Source organism: Lithobates pipiens, unplaced genomic scaffold, assembly GCF_037356315.1.
Source record: "Lithobates pipiens isolate NorthernLeopardFrog02 unplaced genomic scaffold, aLitPip1_a1.2 Scaffold_22, whole genome shotgun sequence".
Taxonomy (NCBI): domain Eukaryota; kingdom Metazoa; phylum Chordata; class Amphibia; order Anura; family Ranidae; genus Lithobates; species Lithobates pipiens.
The window spans coordinates 91,614,169-91,634,775 of NW_027507784.1; the positions used below are offsets into that span (position 1 = coordinate 91,614,169).

Sequence of the window (20,607 nt, forward strand, 5' to 3'; positions counted from 1 at the left end):
AAATAGTGTATTAAATTGCAGCCACCACAACTAAGATAAGCTTCAATAAATTACATTTTTGTTCTTAGGTTGCCAACACTGCATCTCCATAGGACATTGTCAATGTAAAGTAACAACTTGGAAGCATTCAATATCAAACAGCAATAAACTGAAGAAATAAGTAAAAAACTGGCACATCTTGAAAACCACAAACACTGAAATAATTGCATGTGCCTACAAGAAGCCATGTATTTTAATTATTTGAAAACATTGCTGTAAACTAGTGCATTGTGTATTTGAACAGCTACATACAGAAAATATAAAAAAACTTTTTTTTTTTATTATATCCAAAATTCAGACACAGCTTTAAGCTCTGGAAGAATTGTAGAGGGGAAAACAGGCAGTGTATGGTGCATGCTTTGGCCCATTTGTGCTGCAAATAGAACTCCAGTAGGACTGGCTGGATTACGTGTTATTCTGTAAACATGAAAGAAGAGGATTCTCCACCGTCCAGAGACCTGGACAGTATTTAAGCAACAAACTCTTGGTCAACAAGAACAATTTTGATACAGTTCGGCCTCTGATGAAATATCTCGCTAGGAGGAGATACCTGCGTCCTTTACACAGAAGAGCTGCAAGAACGGTAACAGGAATTGTCCATTTGTGAGGCTGTGACACCAATGGGTTAGGAATCATCATCGTCTGAAAAGTCCAAGTGCGTTTGCTGTGTTTAGTTGCGTGGTGCAGCTGTGTCTGGGATTCCTATGCCGATGGTCACTGAGGAGGGAGAGGTATTCCTCTGGGGTCGGTGACCTGCCCCTCCTGCAGGTTCTTAACAAGCTGAGCCAGCCAGCGTTTGGTTGTGGTGTCATCCTTCAGGACCTGGGCGAACGTGGTGTCTTTCAGCTGGTCAGGCAGACATTGTCGCAGTGCTTCTCGTGCCCTGGAACGCAACATGAAACAAAGCCTGCTCAATTAATCCATACAGTAATAAACATTTTTATAGTACACGTACGGCAAGCATACTCAATACATAGCAAGCAGCGCTGGTGCCTAGGGTGCACTGCTACCTAGGGTGCCCATCCTCTGTTGGTCTTATTCTCTTCTCATTGCAGCAAGCAACTAAGTCTCAGCAACAGCAGCTAGCTGCCTCTCAATTCGCACATAGGGGGTTATTTACTAAAGGCAAATCCACTTTGCACTGAAAGTGCACTTGGAAGTAAAGTCACTGTAGATCCGTGGGGGACAGGCAAGGGAAAAAAAAAAAAACAAACATTTTAGCTTGCACACGTTTGGATGATAAAATCAGCAGAGCTTCCCCTCATTTCAGATCTACCCCTTAGATTTACAGCGACTGCACTTCCAAGTGCACTTGTAGTGCAAAGTGGAATTGCCTTTCGTAAATAAACCCCATAGTGTCAGAGGCGCAGCGGTGGAGGAGGACTGTGTCCCAACTCCCTAATGAATGGAAGCAAGAAAACATTAATTGATGGGCACTGGTGAAGCTGCATTTAAGGGGCACTTCATTAAAAAGGTAGGGTAAACATGGGCATGGCAAAGGGGTGGAGCCAAGAGGGGTAACAAAATTAGGTTTTGCCTAGGGCAGCGATGGTGATCCTTGGCACTCCAGATGTTTTGGAACTACATTTCCTATGATGCTCAACTACACTGCAGAGTGCATGAGCATCATTGGAAATTAAGTGCCAAAACTTCTGGGGTGCCAAGGCTCGCCATCACTGGCCTAGGGTGTCAAAAATTCTTGCACCCGATAGCAAGCATGTACATTATATGGCCAAAGCTCTGTGAACACCTGCCCATCACATCTCTATGAGCTTATCGGAGATCACATTCATGTGGAGGACCACCCCCCCTCTATGAGGCCAACAACCTGTACCTAAAGGGTTGAAGTCAGACTTCAGGCAACTTGGAGTTCCTTCACACCAAACTCCTCCACCCATGTCTTTATGGAGCTGCATTTGTGCACAAGGGCCCAGTGTCATGCTGAAACAGAAAGGAGTCTTCCCCAAACTATTTCCAGGTTAGAAGGGCACAATTGTCCAAAATGTCTCCACCAGGGTTCCTCCAGGGATTGTTAGGGGTTCCTTGAGTAATGAGCAATTTTTGCCTCTCACATAAGTTCCTACTGACACCATTTATCTTTTTAGCTATCTGTAAGGGGGGTTTATCGGATCCCAATGACCACAAATATAAGGGTAGTTCTTCCTGCTGACCCGCACACCAACATATCACAAGTTGTAGATATAGTAATTTTTAGTAGATGTTCCCTGAGACTGGAAAGCCATCTCAAGAGTTCCTCTGTGTTGAATAGGTTGGGCTTACTGTAGTTTATTTATAGTTATTACTGTAAAAGTTCCCTTACATCAATGCCAAGCTGCTCTTAAACTTTAAATTGCTTACTGCATCAGATTTTCATCATTGCAGAGATTAAACTCCCCCTTCCAACATTCTCAACCTCCACGATGAAAGTGTTTTTGACCTCTCTGAGCTAACAGAGTTGTAATGAGATGACCACTAAGGCACAACCACTGTGTAGCACAGCATATTTACGTTAATGGACAAAGATTAGAAACCAACTACGCTCATCAATAAGTATACTGAGGAATTCTCACTCCCTCATAGCACTCTGCACTGAGCTTAAAGTGATACTAAAGTCTTTTTTGTTGTTGTTTAAAAATAAACATGTTGTTATGCTTACCAGCACTGTGCAATGGTTTTGCACATAGTAGGCCGAATGCTCCTTTACTCGGGTCCCTCGTCGATGTTTCTGGCCCCTCCCTACTGCCCCCATAGCAAGCAGCTTGCTTTGGGGGCACTTGAGCCGAGCGCGCACGTGCGCGCGTGTCCGTCCACTCAGACACGGAGCTGCGGCTCTCAGCTAATCAGGAGGGAAGAGTCCCCAGACTTTGTGCGACTCTCGTGCAACATCGCTGGCTCGAGGGGGAACACAGGTTATTATTAAGGGGTCTGCTCAACACAGAAAGCTTTTTATCTTAATGCATAGCATGCATTAAGATAAAACTTTCTGCCTTTAGAACCACCTGAATGGATAAGTTCACCTTTTGAAATAAATAAATGCACAATTTTCTGCGGGTAAAAAATAAGCAGGAAGCCACTTGTGGAAAAACACATAAGTCGTTGGTTTTACACTATCTGGAGCCTATGTTTTTCTATATGGCACCGCACTGAGCCGAGAGTGGTATATGGAGGGACGGTAGGGACAGCTGTAGCCCCATCTTGTGGAAGATCTGTGATTGACCAAGTGGTACAACAACCTGAATGCTCATCTAATCTTATTTCACCTGTTGTGACCCTCTGTAACGGGGGGGGTCGTTTCAAGTTGGTAAGGAGCCAATTTATATATTTGGTGATGGTAAAGAGCACATTGCACTTTTGGAGAGAAAAGAATTGTTTGCTTCAATTCAGTCATTCACTTGAAGATTCATCACTGGTGGTCGATCAATTATATGGACAATTTACACTATTAATAAGATATATAATTTTTCACTTATAATTATATGGACACTATATAGTTTTGACAGTGTTTAAATCATTTCTTATTTGTTTTTTATTTTTTGTGTATCATGCATCTATATTTTATGGTAGACATTTTGTTTTGAGTTTTTGCTCATCTTTTATATATGATTTTTTATGTTTTGTTTTATTACACAGTGGTCTCTTTTTTCTTTGATACATTGATAACACGTAATTGTGTTTCACTTGTGAGGATCAGTGTTGCACATGTATATGTTGAAGTGATTTTTTAGGTATAATATTTTGAAGTTTTGTTTGCTTTCTACTTTTGGTTTTACACACACACACACACACACACACACACACACACACACACACACACACACACACATATATACACACCCTTTTCACTTTGGGATTTAGAGGTTAGCGCAATTTTTTCTTTTTCTTCTCGTGCAACATCGCTGGCTCAAGGGGGAACACAGGTTATTATTAAGGGGTCTGCTGCACACAGAAAGCTTTTTATCTTATTGCATGGCCTGTATTAAGTTTCTGCCTTTAGAACCACCTGAATGGATAAGTTCACCTTTTGAAATAATTAAATGCACAATTTTCTGCAGGTAAAAAATAAATAAAAATGAGCATTTTTTGTTTTTTTTCCCCGAAGGAGGCTGCGGAGCATTGCACCCACGATCAGCAGATTGCAGGTGCAATGTGCAGGACCCTGCAGACTCTCAGGGCAGCTGTCTGAACTGTGAATAAGTTGTGTGGGTGGAGCACTGCATAGCCATGCTGTTTTCAAATTGTGACAGCGGGTGCGGGGTGAAGATTCCCCATTCACTGTCACAGGGAGGAAGGGAGAGGGGGTGCATGCTGAACATGTTACACCCTAAATATGGGTGGAGCACGCAACAGGTTCAGAAAAGTGAACTTTGCCTTTATAACTTAAGGCAAAACATTTGTTTTAGTTTAGGATAGTAACACCTATTTGACCTGGTAACCTTTATAACTGAAAGTGAGTAAAATCCCAAAATTTGAGGCTGTCACCAGAACAGGAATAGAGGGTAAATCTTCCACTGGGGGCATGGTGACACGGAAAACAACCTGGGATTCCCCAATTTAAGGAGAGATTACCTATCACTTCTTTGGTTAATTCTAATAGATGGGAAGTGAAAGTAAAATCTCCCAATGGGACACAGATTGCCTTACTCCAAAATCGAATCCAATGTAAAAAAAAAACAACAAAAAAACAAACAAACAAACAAAAAAAAAAACAAGTTTTGCCTTTATTGCTACATTAAAAGGGTAAAAGTCCACCCAACACTAAAATCTTGACATCTACGGTCTAACACTAACCTATCTCGCCCTGTAAAGCAGAAATTGTTCTGCATACCTTTTCCAAAGCCGATCCAACCCAATTTCATGCTGAGCTGTCAGCGGTGGCTTTGCTATGGAGGCGGGTGCAGAGGAGGCAGCAAACAATGGAAGCCCTATAGGAACTCTATAGGTGCCGTCAATTCCCATTCATTTCACAGCCATTGTCAGCTGTGCCCTCTGCAGAGCTTCCGGCCGCTGGAGACCGGACCGCATCGACTTCAAAAAAAGGTATTTATAGTGGTTTCTTCTTTACAGGGTTAGATAGGTTAGTGTTAGATCGTGGATGCCTGTAGATGTAGCGATTTTAATGTTAGGGTGGACGTCTCTTTAAGGTCAAAGGAGAAGCCCATTTTATGAAATATGCAATTACCACTGTCTGCTGAGATGGTGAATAGAGTTCTATGTGCCAGTGAGCTACATATTTCCAATGAATCCTGAGAACAAAGAAGGTTGCTAAAGTAGTTGTAATAAAGGTTACTTCATTGGAAATTTAATATCCAAAAAAAACTTTTTGGGATAATGTACAGAACAGTTCGAAGCAGTCGGGTTTCATGTGACTGGTGCCGCTTGGAAACAGAAGAGAAAAGTCAGAAAAGGACCAAGTAGTCCATCAAATCTGCCCCTAAAATTTCAATGTACTTCTTGCTCCAGTGACAACAGTAAACAGTGGGATTTCTCCTCACTTTTTGCCCTGACGAAGTAGAGGAGGGACTTTTCTCAAGCAAGCTGGAAATAAAATCTTCTCCTTGGTCCTCAAAGAAATTATTTTATATATATATATATATATATATATATATATATATATATATATATATATATATATTATCTTTGCATCCAAGCAGAACCTTTACTAGTTCATTAAAAGGCATTACAGGCTTGCTTTTTTTTTGCAAGCATCCCAAACACAGAACATACCGTGGATTATCAGACAGGCGGAGATAACAGCGGACAACGTGCTTCAGTAGTCTGGCAGACGGCTCTTTGGAAAGCTGAAGAACCATTTTACCCTGGAAAATAAAATTAAAATACATTAATATTCTGCCATTTTCAAAGAACACTGCAAATACTTGAATTGATCTTAGAATATAGAAGAACACACTATGCAGCAGTCTGAGGAACAAAGAAAAAGGCAGAGCTGCCCTGGCAACCTCTGAGTTTTTCCTCTCAGTGACAAAGGTAGGTAGGTAGGAAGGCTCAGGTTGGCACTACACACTTTAAAGTGATTGCAAAGGCTTTTTTTTTTTAGAGGGCTATAATAAAAAAATATGTTATACCTACCTCCTCTTCTGAAGTCCCCCACCAGTGCTGTGTGCACCTCTCCTCCGAGTGCCCCTCTCAGCAAGTGCAATGCTATGGCTCTACTGATGCCATTGCACTCCTGATCCAGGCTGTGTGCATCCATAGACACACATAGTGACAATAATCCCTGCCCCCTTGTATTCCTCACAGCCAATGGTTCCAGCTGCTGCCTGTGTCTCCTGTGAGACCAGGAAGAGAGGAGAGAAGTGCTGCAGCCGGGAGAGGCATGGATCTTGAGAGACGTCATATAAGTGTTTAGGGAGAAGCAAATAAAAATATAGAAGGTGCTACTAATCAATCTAAAACCAATAAGGTAAACATATTAGGGCTGCAACTAACGATTATTTTTATAATCGATTAGTTGGCCGATTATTGTTTCGATTAATCGATTAATAAACTTTAAAAGAAAAAAGTGTGTCAAATTGACGTTCATTTTCAACCACAGTGACAGGAAAATTTGGAAATCATAGAAAACTTCTTAGTCAAAAGGAATTCTCAGACGGTGTTTGTGGTTTTCGTTCAGAAATTACATTCATTTTAAAAACAGAATGTAAAAAACAAGTGAAAATTTCAAACAAAATTCTTTCATTCAGTGAATGTACAAAGATTTTTCGTCTGAATATTCTCATCTGAAAATTGATTGGTGTGGCCAACATAAGGCTCGGTACACACCTATGCAGTTTGCTTTTGATCTGTTTCTGCCGTGCTTTTTGCAGTATGTTTGGATTTTTGCGCATGTGATTTTAATGCAATTCACATTTTTGCGGGCAGATTAAAAAACACAAATTGCTGCAAAAATGCATTACATGCTTTTTCTGCAGCTTCTCCATTGAAGTATGTTGAAGCAATAAAGCACCATTTTGCGTTGAAAGTCCCTGACCCTTTCAGATGTGAACGTGTCTCATAGGAAACCATGTAAATGAACTGTAGTGTATTTCTGCAAAAAGCACCAATAAACCCATAGCTGTGAACCAGGTCTAAGACGTTTAGTAACATAATGGGGTTAAAAAAATGAAAATGAGCCCTTTATAGTAGAAAAAAGCAGATAATCACTACTGTAGGGGTTTATTTTTTTACTGTAGAACAGTGAAAGTAATATTTTTACAGTAACCATTATTTGCTCTTTTTGTACTATCAATAGCTCATTTTAGTTTTTTTTAACACCATTATTTTACTGCCCGATTAATCGATTATGAAAATAGTAATCGATTAATTTCATAATCGATTAATCGATTAGTTGTTTCAGTCCTAAAACATATAACCAATCCCTGACTCCAGCCTCTACAAACTGCTCATTAGCATTGTGCACAAGCACAGTCAAATACGGTCGACAGGCCGGTAAGTAAACAGCATAGGGAATCCTTTAATTATCCAGGGTTAAAAGTTCCAGTATTCATAAAAATACTGACGCGTTTAAGCCCCTGGGGGGCCTTAGACAAGTGTATGTGTCAAAAATGTCCACCAGAATGTCGCAGTCCCAATAAAGAAAAATCGCAGATCACTGCCATTACTAGTAAAAAAAATTAAAAGTAATAATAAAAATGACATAAATCCCCTATTTTGGAGACGCTATAAAACTTTTGCGCAAACCAATCAATATACGCTTATTGTGATTTTTTTTTTGCCAAAAATACGTAAAATACATATCGGCCTAAACTGAGCAAAAATTGATTTAAAAAAAAAAAAAAAAAAAAAAAAAAAAAGAGGGATATTTATTATAGCAAAGTACAAAATATTGTGTTTTCTCCAAAATTGTTGCTCTTTTTTTGCTGATAGCACAAAAAATAAAAAAAATGCAGAGGTGATCAAATGCCACCAAAAGAAAGCTCTATTTGTGGGAACAAATTTTATTTGGGTACATCATCGCATGACCGCACAATTTTCAGTTAAAGCAAAGCAGTGCGGAGTCGCAAAAAAATGGCCTGGTCATTCAGCAGCCAAATCTTCCGGGGCTGAAGTGGTTAACAAAAAAAAAAAAAACTGAACCTTTACAATCACTTTAACTCCTTTTGCATTTCAGTTTTTGTTATTTATTTTTGGCACTGAGTGCAAAGTTATTTTGTACTTGGTTTATTAACCCTTTACATATGCCTACACCTAGGTGACTTGTAGCAGCTGTAAAGAACATAGGAAGAAAACCTTACCAAGATCATAGCAACATGGGAGAAGCGCTCGTAGGTCTGACAAATATAGGCCAAGCCAGTGTCATCAAGCAGAATCTTCTGAAGGATAAAAGTGGCTACCTAAAAAAGTGAAAAATAAGATATTATTAAACTTTCACATGGAGATGGAAGAGAAGTCATTGCTCCTAAAATATGAAGGCAGCTGCACAGACAGATGGATTTGTAATCTGGTAATCGATAGGAGACAGGAAGAAGCCATAGGCAATAAACATGGAGGGTAAAGGGTCTAATTGCTGGAAAATAACAATTTCTCTCAACAGAGATAATGGGGAGGAAAGAAAAATCTTACAGTTTTAGAGAGTTCACTTCCAGATTCCATAATACGCAGACAAAGTGGAATAATTTCCGTGGTCAGCAGGAAATTGATGACCTCTTGCTCATCTGTTTTCACCAAAGCTCCTGTTACCAACAGTAACGAGATGGTTATTAAACTTGGACATGATGCATGGAACATGAGGATAAAAAAAACAAATAAAAAATACTAGATTTAAATCTTCCTATCCCAGGAGTACTGCAATATTCTAAAACTGCAAGAACATAAGAAAAACTCATTTAAAGCAAGTCTTCCACCTCGGCGGCAAGGTCTGCTATTGCCTGCTGCCCCCTTCCATAAGATGCAGCATAAAAGAACAGTTTGATAATATAATTGCCTTCCCCTCAATTCCTGCTGCAGCACCAAGATAAAGGGTGACCTAGAAGGTGGATGATCAGATATACATACACTATATTACCAAAAGCATTGGGATGCCTTTACACGCACATGAACTTTAATGACATCCCAGTCTTAGTCCGCAGGGTTCAATATTGAGCTGGCCCACCCTTTGCAGCTATAACAGCTTCAACTCTTCTGGGAAGGCCGTCCACAAGGTTTAGAAGTGTGTCTATGGGGTTGTTTGACCATTCTTCCAGAAAAGCGCATTTGTGAGGTCAGGCGCTGATGTTGGACGAAAAGGCCTGGTTTGAAGTCTCCACTCTAATTCATTCCAAAGGTGTTCTATCGGGTTGAGGTCAAGACTGTGCAGGCCAGTCAAGTTCCTCCACCTCAAACTCGCTCATCCATGTCTTTATGGACCTTGCCTTGTACACTGGTGAGCAGCCATGTTGGAACAGGAAAGGGCCATCCCCAAACTGTTCCCACAAAGTTGGGAGCATGAAATTGTACAAATTATCTTGGTATGCAGCCTTTAGGAGTTCCCTTCGCTGGAACTAAGGGGCCAAGCCCAACCCCGGAAAACCAACCCCCACCAAATAATCCCCCCTTCACCAAATGATTTGGACCAGTGCACAAAGCAAGGTCCATAAAGACATGGATGAGAAAAGTTTGGGGTGGAGGAACTTGACTGGCCTGCACAGAGTCCTGACTTCAACCCGATAGAACACCTTTGGGATGAATTAGAGCGGAGAATGTGCCTTCCCTTCCAACATCAGTGCCTGACCTCACTCGCTTCTGGAAGAATGATCAAACATTCCCATAGACACACTCCTAAAACCTTGTGGATGGCCTTCCCAGGAGAGTTGAAGCTGTTTTAGCTGCAAAGGGTGGGCCAACTCCATATTGAACCCTACAGACTAAGGCTGGGATGCCATTAAAGTTAATGTGCGTGTAAAGGCAGGTGTCACAATACTTTTGACAATATAGCGCATCTCCTTTTGCATGCAAATCAGCCCACATTGTACTTTGCCATTTGTTTGACTTTAAAGTGATTGTACGTTTTACTAACCTGCTCTATGCAATGGTTTTGCACAGAGCAGCCCTGACCCGAACCTCCTTTTCTGGTGCCCCTCGCCAGCGCTCTTGGCTTCTCCCCACGGTAAGTCGCTTGCTATGGGTGAAATCATCCAGGCTCGACCCTGAGCCAGGCTGTGAGAGTCTCTAGACAGACAGACAGACAGACAGACAGACAGAGACACACACACACACACAAGGGTGCCCGGCCCCTCCCCCCTCCTCACAGGCTTTGACTTCTAGTAAATCTACTGCGAGAAGAGCCTCTGCAGATGGGCACAACGCTAAACCAAGATCAGGCTCAGGTAAGTGTTTAAAGGAGGGACTTGGGGAGCAGATTTTGAAATGTTTTTCACCTTAAAGCAGAACTTCACCTAAAAAAAAAAAAAAAAAAAAAAAAAAGGGGGGGGGGGGGGGGAAGGGTCTGCTATATGTCCTCCATCAATTTATTTTTATTTTTTTGGGGAGTGGGTACCTAGTTTTGATAGGTACCCGCTCCCAGTTGCGCTTGGATCGCCTAGGCGATGTGCATGAGAGCAATGTCTCTTTCCCTCATCATAGGTCTAGATCAGGGGTCTCAAACTGGCGGTCCTTCAGCTGTTACAGAACTACAAGTCCCATGAGGCATTGCAAGGCTGACAGGTACAAGCATGACTACCACAGGCAGAGGCATGATGGGACTTTTAGTTCTGCAACAGCTGGAGGGCTGCCAGTTTGAGACTCCTAGTCTAGAGGCATTGGCTCCCTGCTGCTTTCAATCACAGGCTGCAGGACTGAGCCGTGTTCTCTTTGTCTATGGACACACTGAGCTGGCCCAGGAACACCAATGGGGGACCTAAGAAGAGGAGAATAGGGGCTGCTCTGTGCAAAACCACTGCACAGAGCAGGTAAGTATAACAGGTTTGTTAAACAAAAAAAAAAAAAAAAAAAAAAAAAAAAAAGAAGTTTTACTGTACAATTCCGTTTACCTTTACAACGCCTTTAAATATAAAAGGATCATAAAAAAAAAATAAAAAAAGGCTCAAGCATATAAATGTTTAGCCTATCCCCTTCCAGATCTGTTGATGTATACACGTGGATATTTTGCTGAAAAAAAAAAAAATATTCTCCATTTAGAAGTCGACCGATATATCGGCCGTTTTTTGGCACTTTTGGACTTAGTCGGCATCGGCCGATTCTGCTGCAAATTAGGACGATTAGTTATGCCGATATACAGAGGCGCGACCATGCACAGCGAGACTTGCAAATTACTTCTGAGTCTCTCCTATCTGGGCTGAGAACATGCTGATAAAAGAAGCAAAGAGATACAATGTTTCTAATTATCAAAAGAATGAACTTCAGAGTGTAGAACAGGGATATGCAATTAGTAGACCTCCAGCTGTTGCCGAACTACAATTCCCATGAGGCATAGCAAGACTGACAGCCACAAGCATGACACCCAGAGGCATTATGGGACTTGGAAATAGATTTGGCTCTATACCCTTAAATTAAATAATAAGTGGTGAAAAAAAAATATAAATTGTGAAAAAAACTGAAAAACTTTTTCACAGTTTTTTCACAATTTATATATTTTTTTCACCACTTATTTAATTTAAGGGTATAGCGCCAAATCTATTTCCCTTTCTTCAATACAATTATTTCCACCTATACAGGGTGGTAAATTAAATGGAGGCTGCTCATACCACAGACACATTAATTGGTTCCGTAGCGCAATCTTTCCCATCCTTGCTTCTTGCATTATGGGACTTGTAGTTTTGCAACAGCTGGAGGTCCACTAATTGCATATCTCTGGTGAAGAAGATCTCAGTTTAACCATTTAAAAGACTAAATCTTTTCTGACTTGTGTTTACAAGTAAAAATCCAGTATTTTCTTCTTGAAAATCACTTAGAACCCCCAAACATTATATGTTTTTTTAGCAGAGACCCTAGAGAATAAAATGGCGGTTGTTACAATATTTTATGTCAAACAGGATTTGCACAGCGGTCTTTCAAAACGCACTAAAAAAAAAAAAAACACAGACACAAAAAATACAGTAAAGTTAGCCCATTTTTTTTTTTGTCCAAAAGTTTTGATTACCTGTTTTTGTGTATTTAATATTTAAGATACGTAGTTTTTTTTTTTTAATCTAAATTATATACATACAAGTGTACCGATTGAAGGCTTGTTGTGTTAAATGTTTAATTTAAGAAATTTTCTGTATCACTTCTTATTACTTAACTGTTAGATTTTATGAGATGAAGGGGGAAAAAAATAAATTAATAAATGAATAAAATAAAATCGGCATCATATATTGGCCGCCGCGATTTCTAACTATCGGCATCGGCCAGAGAAAAACCCATATCGGACGATCTCTACTCCAGATACTGATGAACTTACCGATTACTCCAAGGCTGGTCAGCCGCAGGTATTCGAAAGGCCGGGTTTTGCTGACGGTGTGCAGGAAAGGGTATAAGAACAATGGAATATGTGCTGCAAGAAAGGCAGATCTGGGACAGAAAAAAAAAAATAAAAATGTATTTTTTTCAAAAGAGTTACAGCAAAACTAAAAACTTAAAAAAAAAAAAACATTTAAAAACTGCGAGAAGGCAGCACTTGTAAAGTCTCTTCTGCAAGACAAACTTACCTACCACCTCGCAGCTCATAGTGCATTTCTTGCAGACGTGACCAAATTCCATGAGCATACATGGGGTAGGTAAAAAATCTGGTGCAGCTGGGCATTGTAGCCAATCAGCTTCTAACTTTATCCATTCAATAAAGCTTTGACAAACCTGGAAGTGGATTGGTTTCTAAGCAGAATTGCACCAGATTTTGCACTCTCCAGTTTAATAAACACTACGTATTTTTTAAAATGCTTATAACCTTTTGCATTGATTTTTTCTTTTAAAGCGGAGTTCCAACCATTTCCGTGTTTATTATTAGTCAGCAGCTACAAAAAAAAAAAAAAAACCCCCACAAGCGCTAGACTTACCGGTAACTCCTTTTCTGAGAGTCTTCCAGGACAGCCCAGGAGACCTAGGGTTCCTCCTACTAGGACAGGAAACACGTTAACCCCCACCATAGGACGTCCCTGTAACACACACATGAATACACACAACTTCAAGACAAAAATCAGGTGGGAATCCGGCTGTCCTGGAAGACTCTCAGAAAAGGAGTAACTGGTAAAGTCTAACTCAGCTTTTCTCCAAGCGCCTTCCAGGACAGCCCATGAGAGGATGAGCCAGAACTTAACAGTCTAGGAAGGGACAACTGCCTGAAGGACCTTACGACCAAACGCCTGCTTCTGAGCAAATAGGAGATCCAGATGATAAAGTTTAATGAAGGTCAAAAAACTGGCAGCCCTGCAAAATTGTTCCGGTGAGGCTCCAGCAAGACGCAGACAAGACAAGTTGTTGCGCAGTGACAAAAGGCGGAGGAACTTCCAAAATTTTGTACGTTTCAGAAATGGCTTGCTTTATCCATCTAGCCAAGGTGGCTTTAGACGCACTCTTACCCTTGTGTGCTCCTGAAAAAAGGACAAACAAGGCCGTTTGTTTTTCTAAAGGTCTTGGTGACCTCAAGGTAGACAAGATTTCTTGGTCGCCCTTTGGCGAACTACAAAAATTTGGCAGTACAATGTCCTGGGATCTGTGGAATGTACTGGCCACTTTAGGCAGAAATCCTGGAACAGTTTTCAAAACAACCAGATCTTGAAAAATTGTGAGGAAAGGCTCCCTCATTGATAGGGCCTGTAACTCGCTTACCCTACGAGCTGAGGTAACTGCCACAAGAAAAATGGTCTTTAAGGTAACTTAACTGAAAATATCCTCTAGGGGCTCAAAAGGGAAATCTACCAGAGTTTGAAGCACCAGGGACAGGTCCCAGGTTGGACAACTTCTAACCACTACTGGCCTGGACCTAGAAATTGATTTGAAGAATCTAGCTATAGTGGGATTTTCCAAGAGAAAATTGGAGAAAAACACCGATAGCTGCCTCCTGTACCGTTAAAGTACTAACTGAAAGACCTTTATCGACACCCTCTTGAAAAAAATTCCAAAATTGAAGGAACATCGCAAGTTAATCTTTGATTTTCAGATAACCACAAGTTAAATTTCTTCCAAACCTTGGAATCTTGTCTTCCAAACCTTGGCTCTAGTGACTGTTTTTTCTGCAGTTTACCAGGGTCTTGACTACTTTGTCAGAGAACCCCTGGGTGCTTAGTATCTTTTCTTCAGATAACAGGCCATCAAGCTTAAGGAAACCACCTGTGGGTGGGACACTGGACCCTGCAATAAGTCTTCACTTTTTGGAAGACTCAGTGGAGGCTCTGAAACCAGGGTCTGCAACAGGGAAAACCATGGACTCCTGGGCCAGAAAGGGGCTATTAGTCTAAGATCTGTTTCTTCTAGAAGAAACTTCCGGAGGACTTCCGGAATTAGCTTGATCAGTGGGAAGGCGTAAGAGGCTGAACGGCCATGGATTCGCCAGAGCATCGATCCCCAATGATCGTTCCGCTGGGTTCAGAGAAAAGAACTTCTCTGTCTTGCGATTGTTCTGAACTGCTTCAGGACACCCCCATCTGTCGGTAAGACCCACAAAGATTTTGGGATGAAGGGACCAATTGTCTTGACATACCAGGCAGTGGCTGAGATAATCTGCCAGACAGACAGTTTTGTGTCCCCTTCAGGTGCACTGCTGTAATTGAGGCTAGATTCCCTTCTGCCTTAGAGACCGGAGGTTCAGAATTAGCCGATATTTTCCTGACGGCTTTCTGATGACAAATCTATGGGAATAAAATCCCTTTCCCTGATCCAAACGTTTTAATCTAACAGGTCTCTAATTTGGAGACCCAGAGCCCTCGCTTTTACCCGATCTTGGTGAGGCAAGGTGACCAATAATTGCTCTTGTGGCTGCCAAGAAAATTACAGGGTGTACCCATTGGTCACTAGGTCCAGGATAAATAGAGTTGAGGTGACTGCTTCCCACTGTAGGAGAAAAGCCACTCAATCCTCATCCCACTGGGAGACACGAGTCACTGTGGCTTGGCGGGTTGTTGAGGAGGGTTAAAACATGACGCCTCCTCTACCTCTGCCCTTGTGCCCTGTCCAATGTTTTTTTTTTTGGCCCATCGTCCCTTTCTTGGCCAAAGTAGGCAGCAAGGTCCTAGAGTCTAGGACCTTGCTGCCTACTTTGGCCTAAAAAAAAAAAAAAAAAAAAAAAAAAAAAACTTTCTGGCCATCAGCTTTTTCTTAGTCTCCGGAAAGGCCTTTTTTCTATCAGCCGTGCGTTCCAGCGTCTCTTGCAGATCTGGGCCAAAAAGATGACACATAGGCAAATTTGAGGCAGCATTGCCTGATCAAGTTTTAAGCCATAGGCTTCTTCTGGCCGAATTCACCAAGGCCGAGGTCCTAGATGTCATTCTTACAGACTCTGTGAAAGAATCAGCCAAAAATCCCACTGCACGAAAGAGGAGAGGGAAAGATTTCAGAATCTGCTCTCTAGAGGTACCGGACAACAAATGTGTTTTGTATTTGTGTTAACCATACTTCTGGCTACACAAGTGGAAGCCAGAGCTGGTTTAAGATTCATATTGACTGAGTCCTAGGCTCTGTGAAGAAGAAGGACAACTCTTATCCATCGGATCCCTAAGCGTGCCCATATCGTCAAACGCTAGGTCCGAGTTTTTTTAAACTTCTGAAAGAGCTGCGTCTAACTTGGAATTTTTGTTTCATGGCTGTGCCCTCTTCAAATGGAAACCTTCTTTTAAGGTTACCGGAAAAGAAGAGTTTTCTCTGTGGATTTTCCCACTCCAGCTTGATAGTATCAAGAAGGGAACTGTGCACAGGAAAAACTCTAGTCTTTTTCTTATGCAAACCTTTGTACATAAGGTCATGTTTAGACAAGTGTACCTTCTCCTCTTCTCTACCAAGTGTCATATAGATATCCTTTAATAAGTCATCTACATCTTCCGATGATAACTTATACCTCGAGCCCCTTGCGGATTCTTTATCCCTGGGCCCTGCATCTAACCCCGATTCTACTGGAGAAGACCGGGCAGATCAGTCTTGAGCCTCAGATTCTTCACTCTCCGCACTCTGCTGTGGAGCGCTAGAACTGGCTGAAGTCCTAACTGGAGATGGACACTCTGAGGGAACTTGAATATTGTCAATTAGAATTTTAAACAAGCTAAACAGTGACATAAGCCCATCTCTAACAGAAATCAGCATTTTTTGACAGAAGACTACCGGGTCATCCTTAACTAGGCTGTCTATACAGGTGCAGCAAACTGCTTTGCCCCATGAGGAGCTGAATTTGTTGACGCAAACCGCACATTTCCCTTTTGGTGGCTGTGCTCGATTCTTGGCCTGCAAGAGAACAAATGAACCCAATACATTTCCTGCCACCTACACTCCATAACACCCCGTGCAGGAAAAAAAAATGTGCCCCCTTAACTTAGTCCCTACTGGTTATATTGGGGAGAACACTCACAGAATGTGCAAGTAAGTAAAATACACTTCAGGCTTACCTGTGAGGTGCTGGTGTTAGGGCCTGCTTCAGGTGCAGATATCGCAGAGGAGTCCATCCCCGCCCCTGTAGAGGTCCGCAGCCTCTGCCGGGTTTCACTCTTTTAAACACCAGCTTCCCTGTTTGCACCGCTTAGAGACAGGAACTCCGGTGCCCATTGAGGACATCCCACTACCCAGAAGTGACCCCGCTGGGTACTTCCTGTGGGCCAGCTAGGAACGCACAAGTTCCGCCTCTTCACGCGCGCGGCTTCCTTTCTTCCCCCGCACACTCCAGCCACGCTGTTTAAAAAGGGAGAGAACAGCCGACTGTTCGCGGACTGTAGCTCCGACATACACTGCGGCATTCCCCATGCACTGAGAAGCAGGGACTGCAGCCATAAGCCTACTTCCCTGGTGGATGTGCAGCTCTGGGACCTAAGAAAGTAGGAATACCACCCCTAAATGCCACAGGAGTCATGCTCATGAGACCTAGGGGAACCAGTTCCAGGAAACAAGTTACACACACACACACACACACACACACCCCTTCCAGAGGAAACACCAATACCGATATGGGGCCTGGAGAACCGCCCCCTTTTATCTGGTGGGGGTTAACGCGTTTCCTGTCCTGGTAAGAGGATCCCTAGTCTCATGGGCTGTCCTGGAGGAAGCTTACAGAAAATGTAGCTGCTGACTTAAACACACACTCACCTGTCCCACGGCCCAGCGATGCGGCCGCTCGAAGCCTCGCTTCTCTCCCTCCCCTCTCCGTTGCGCCAATATTGCAAGTGTGGGCACCCGGCTGTGACAGCTTGCGAGTCGTGCTGCATGTTCTGAATGGCCAGGCAATCTTCTGGGACCTGTGACGTGTCCCAGAAGGTTGCAGGGAGTGGGGAGAGGAGAACCTCGGCTCAGCGCCATGAACAGAAGAGGGAGCTGGGTACCTGTCAAAACTTGGTAATCCCCCCCCCCCCCCCAAAAAAAGGGGGACATTCCAAATGTGGCATGTCAGGGGATAAGAAGTCCTTAAAGAGAAAAGTTCCACTTTTGGGTGGCCCTCCACTTTAAGGAAGGCAATTGCCCCTTTTTTTGTTTGTTTTCAGGTCACTGTAGCATCAATACATAGAAACATAACATAGAAACATAATGTGGCATTTTTATTATGGAGAGCAGCTATATCTATGCTCCAGCGATCTATGCTCTACAGGATCCAAAAAAAATAATAATAAATAAATGAACTACAGTTATTTTAAACTGCTGTTTTGTAATGTTAATCTGTCAATAAACAGAATTTTAGACATACAAAAAATAAAATAAAACCCCACTAACACAAACACACCAGAGTAAGGCCCCTTTCACAAGGGCGGACCAATTCGTTTTTTTTTTTTTTTTTTTTTTTTAGGTGGACCCGATCAGATCCGTTCCCCATCTGACTGGCAGACTGTTTCCAGCCGACCGCCCGTAGAAGAAGGCGGGCTGGGTCTGCAGACAGATTCCTCGCTAAGCAGGCGGATCTACTGGTGGAGTCCGCCCGTCTGAATGGGGCCTAAGATAACAACACATCTAATCACAGGAGCCCAATTCCTTACCTGGTTTCTGGGTGTGATGCCACACATTGTAGCAAGGCCAGTGCATTACATACACGGTTGGACTGATGTGCTGTCAGGGTAGGTGGGTTTATTGATGGGTAGATATTTACAATTTCCTGCACAAAACACCAAAAATATTCCATGAATTTATCATCATATATTCACAGGAATCAAAAATATAAAAAAAAGGTCACATTACAGAAATTAGGATTTTTTAAAAGGATAAGTTCACGTTAAAAAAAAATTCAAATAAATGCACATCTTCCTCTTCTGGGATTGCCTGCCAGTGTTCCTGGCTCTTCCTCTTCTGCAAGTGCCCCTATAGAAAGCCGCTTCCTATTGGGAGACTCATGCGGGTTCGATCCTGAGCTGTGCTGCCTGCATCTAAAGACACAGACATCGCAGCATGAGCCACCCCCTCATCACAGGATTTCACTGACAGCAGCCAGTACTTTATTTTTAAAAATCAGCAGCTACAGTATTTGTTCTTTAACTGCTTCAGCCCCGGAAGATTTTACCCCCTTCCCGACCAGAGCACTTTTTGCGATTCGGCACTATGTCGCTGGCAATTGCATGGGCGTGTGACGTGGCACCCAAACAAAATTGATGTCTTTTTTTTCCCCACAAACAGAGCTTTCTTTTGGTGGCATTTGATCACCTCTGCGGTGGGGTTCAACACATTAACAAGGTAACAAAAACTGGGAGCCCCAGTTATATACAGTATCTCGCAAAAGTGAGTACACCGTATCTCGCAAAAGTGAGTACACCCCTCACATTTTTGTAAATATTTTATTATATCTTTTCACGTGACAACACTGAAGAAATGACACTTTGCTACAATGTAAAGTAGTGAGTGTACAGCTTGTATAACAGTGTCGTCCCCTCAAAATAACTCAACACAGAGCCATTAATGTCTAAACCGCTGGCAACAAAAGTGAGTACACCCTTAAGTGAAAATGTCCAAATTGGGCCCAATTGGCCATTTTCCCTCACCAGTGTCATGTGACTCGTTAGTGTTACAAGGTCTCAGATGTAAATAGGGAGCAGGTGTGTTAAATTTGGTGTTATCGCTCTCACTCTCTCATACTGGTCACTGGAAGTTCAGCATGGCACCTCATAGCAAAGAACTGTCTAAAGATCTGAAAAAAAATAAAAATAAAAAATAAAATAAAAAAAAAGAAGAATTGTTGCTCTACATAAAGATGGCCTAGGCTGAAAGAAGATCGCCTGAAACTGAGCTGCAAAGACCATACAGCGGTTTAACAGGACAGGTTCCACTTAGAACAGGCCTCACCATGGTTGACCAAAGAAGTTGAGTGCATGTGCTCAGCGTCATATCCAGAGGTTGTCTTTGGGAAATAGAGGTATGAGTGCTGCCAGCATTGCTGCATAGGGTGAAGGGGTGGCGGATCATCCTGTCAGTGCTCAGACCATACGCCGCACACTGCATCAAATTGGTCTGCATGGCTGTCATCCCAGAAGGAAGCCTCTTCTAAAGAAGATGCACAAGAAAGCCTGCAGTTTGCTGAAAGGGTTTGTAGACCCTTGTGTTTTTCCACCATAATGCATCCTATGCATTAAAAGGTGAAAAAAATAAAATAAAAAAACACCTGTCAGTGACGAGCCACTCCCCCCCCCGCACCCGTTTTACTTACCTTAGCTGAGCCCTAGAATTTCCCATGGCAGAGACATGCTCTTCCTCTGCCCGGTGGTTCTTGGCTCTTGACTGAATAGATTGATAGCAGCGCAGCCATTGGCTCCAGCTGCTGTCAATCCATTCCGATGACGTGGCGCCGGGGCCGAGTCCGGCATTCTGCATCTATGGACGCAAATGCTCGACTCGGGAGCACACCCGTAAGGTAACCCCCCAGGAGAGTGCTTCTCTTAGGGGGTTATGATGTGGGGAGGAGCTACCAGCGCCACCGGGGGACCCCAGAAGAGGATGATCGGGGCCACTCTGTGCAAAATTTATTGCACAGTGGAGGCAAGTATGGTATATGTTTGTTATTTAAAAAACAAAACAAACAACAACAAAAAAACACACACAACCTTGAAGCTTTACAATCACTTGAAGACAAGCAGACTAAAGACATGGATTACTGGAACCATGTCCTGTGGTCTGATGAGTGCTGCCGGCACTGGAGAGCTACAGATCATTGAGGGAACCATAAAAGCAACATGTACTGTGACATACTGAAGCAGAGCATGATCCCCTCCCTTCAAAGATGGGCCGCAGGGCAGTATTCCAACATGATAACCACCCCAAACACACCTCCAAGATGACCACTGCCTTGCTAAAGAAGCTGAGGGTAAAGGTGATGGACTGGACAAGCATGTCTCCAGACCTAAACCTTATTGAGCATCTGTGGGGCATCCTCAAACGGAAGGTGGAGGAGCGCAAGGTCTCCAACATCCACCAGCTCTGTGATGTCATCATGGAGAAGTGGAAGAGGACTCCAGTGGCAACCTGTGAAGCTCT

At 42.6% G+C, this 20,607-nt stretch overlaps 1 protein-coding gene across 1 annotated transcript in view; it reads right to left on the minus strand.

Annotated features, from left to right (window-relative positions):
- Positions 1 to 200: 200 nt before the first annotated feature.
- The window catches only part of CNOT9 (CCR4-NOT transcription complex subunit 9), a 35,740-nt gene continuing 15,333 nt past the window's right edge, over positions 201 to 20,607 (minus strand). The window contains exons 3-8 of the mRNA XM_077447887.1: positions 18,129 to 18,244; positions 12,434 to 12,543; positions 8,620 to 8,729; positions 8,292 to 8,390; positions 5,764 to 5,855; positions 201 to 922 (exon numbers count right to left, since the gene is read on the minus strand). Of these exons, the coding sequence (XP_077304013.1) occupies positions 754 to 922; positions 5,764 to 5,855; positions 8,292 to 8,390; positions 8,620 to 8,729; positions 12,434 to 12,543; positions 18,129 to 18,244 (696 nt within the window). The 3' untranslated portion in view covers positions 201 to 753. The remainder of the gene's footprint in view (positions 923 to 5,763; positions 5,856 to 8,291; positions 8,391 to 8,619; positions 8,730 to 12,433; positions 12,544 to 18,128; positions 18,245 to 20,607) is intronic.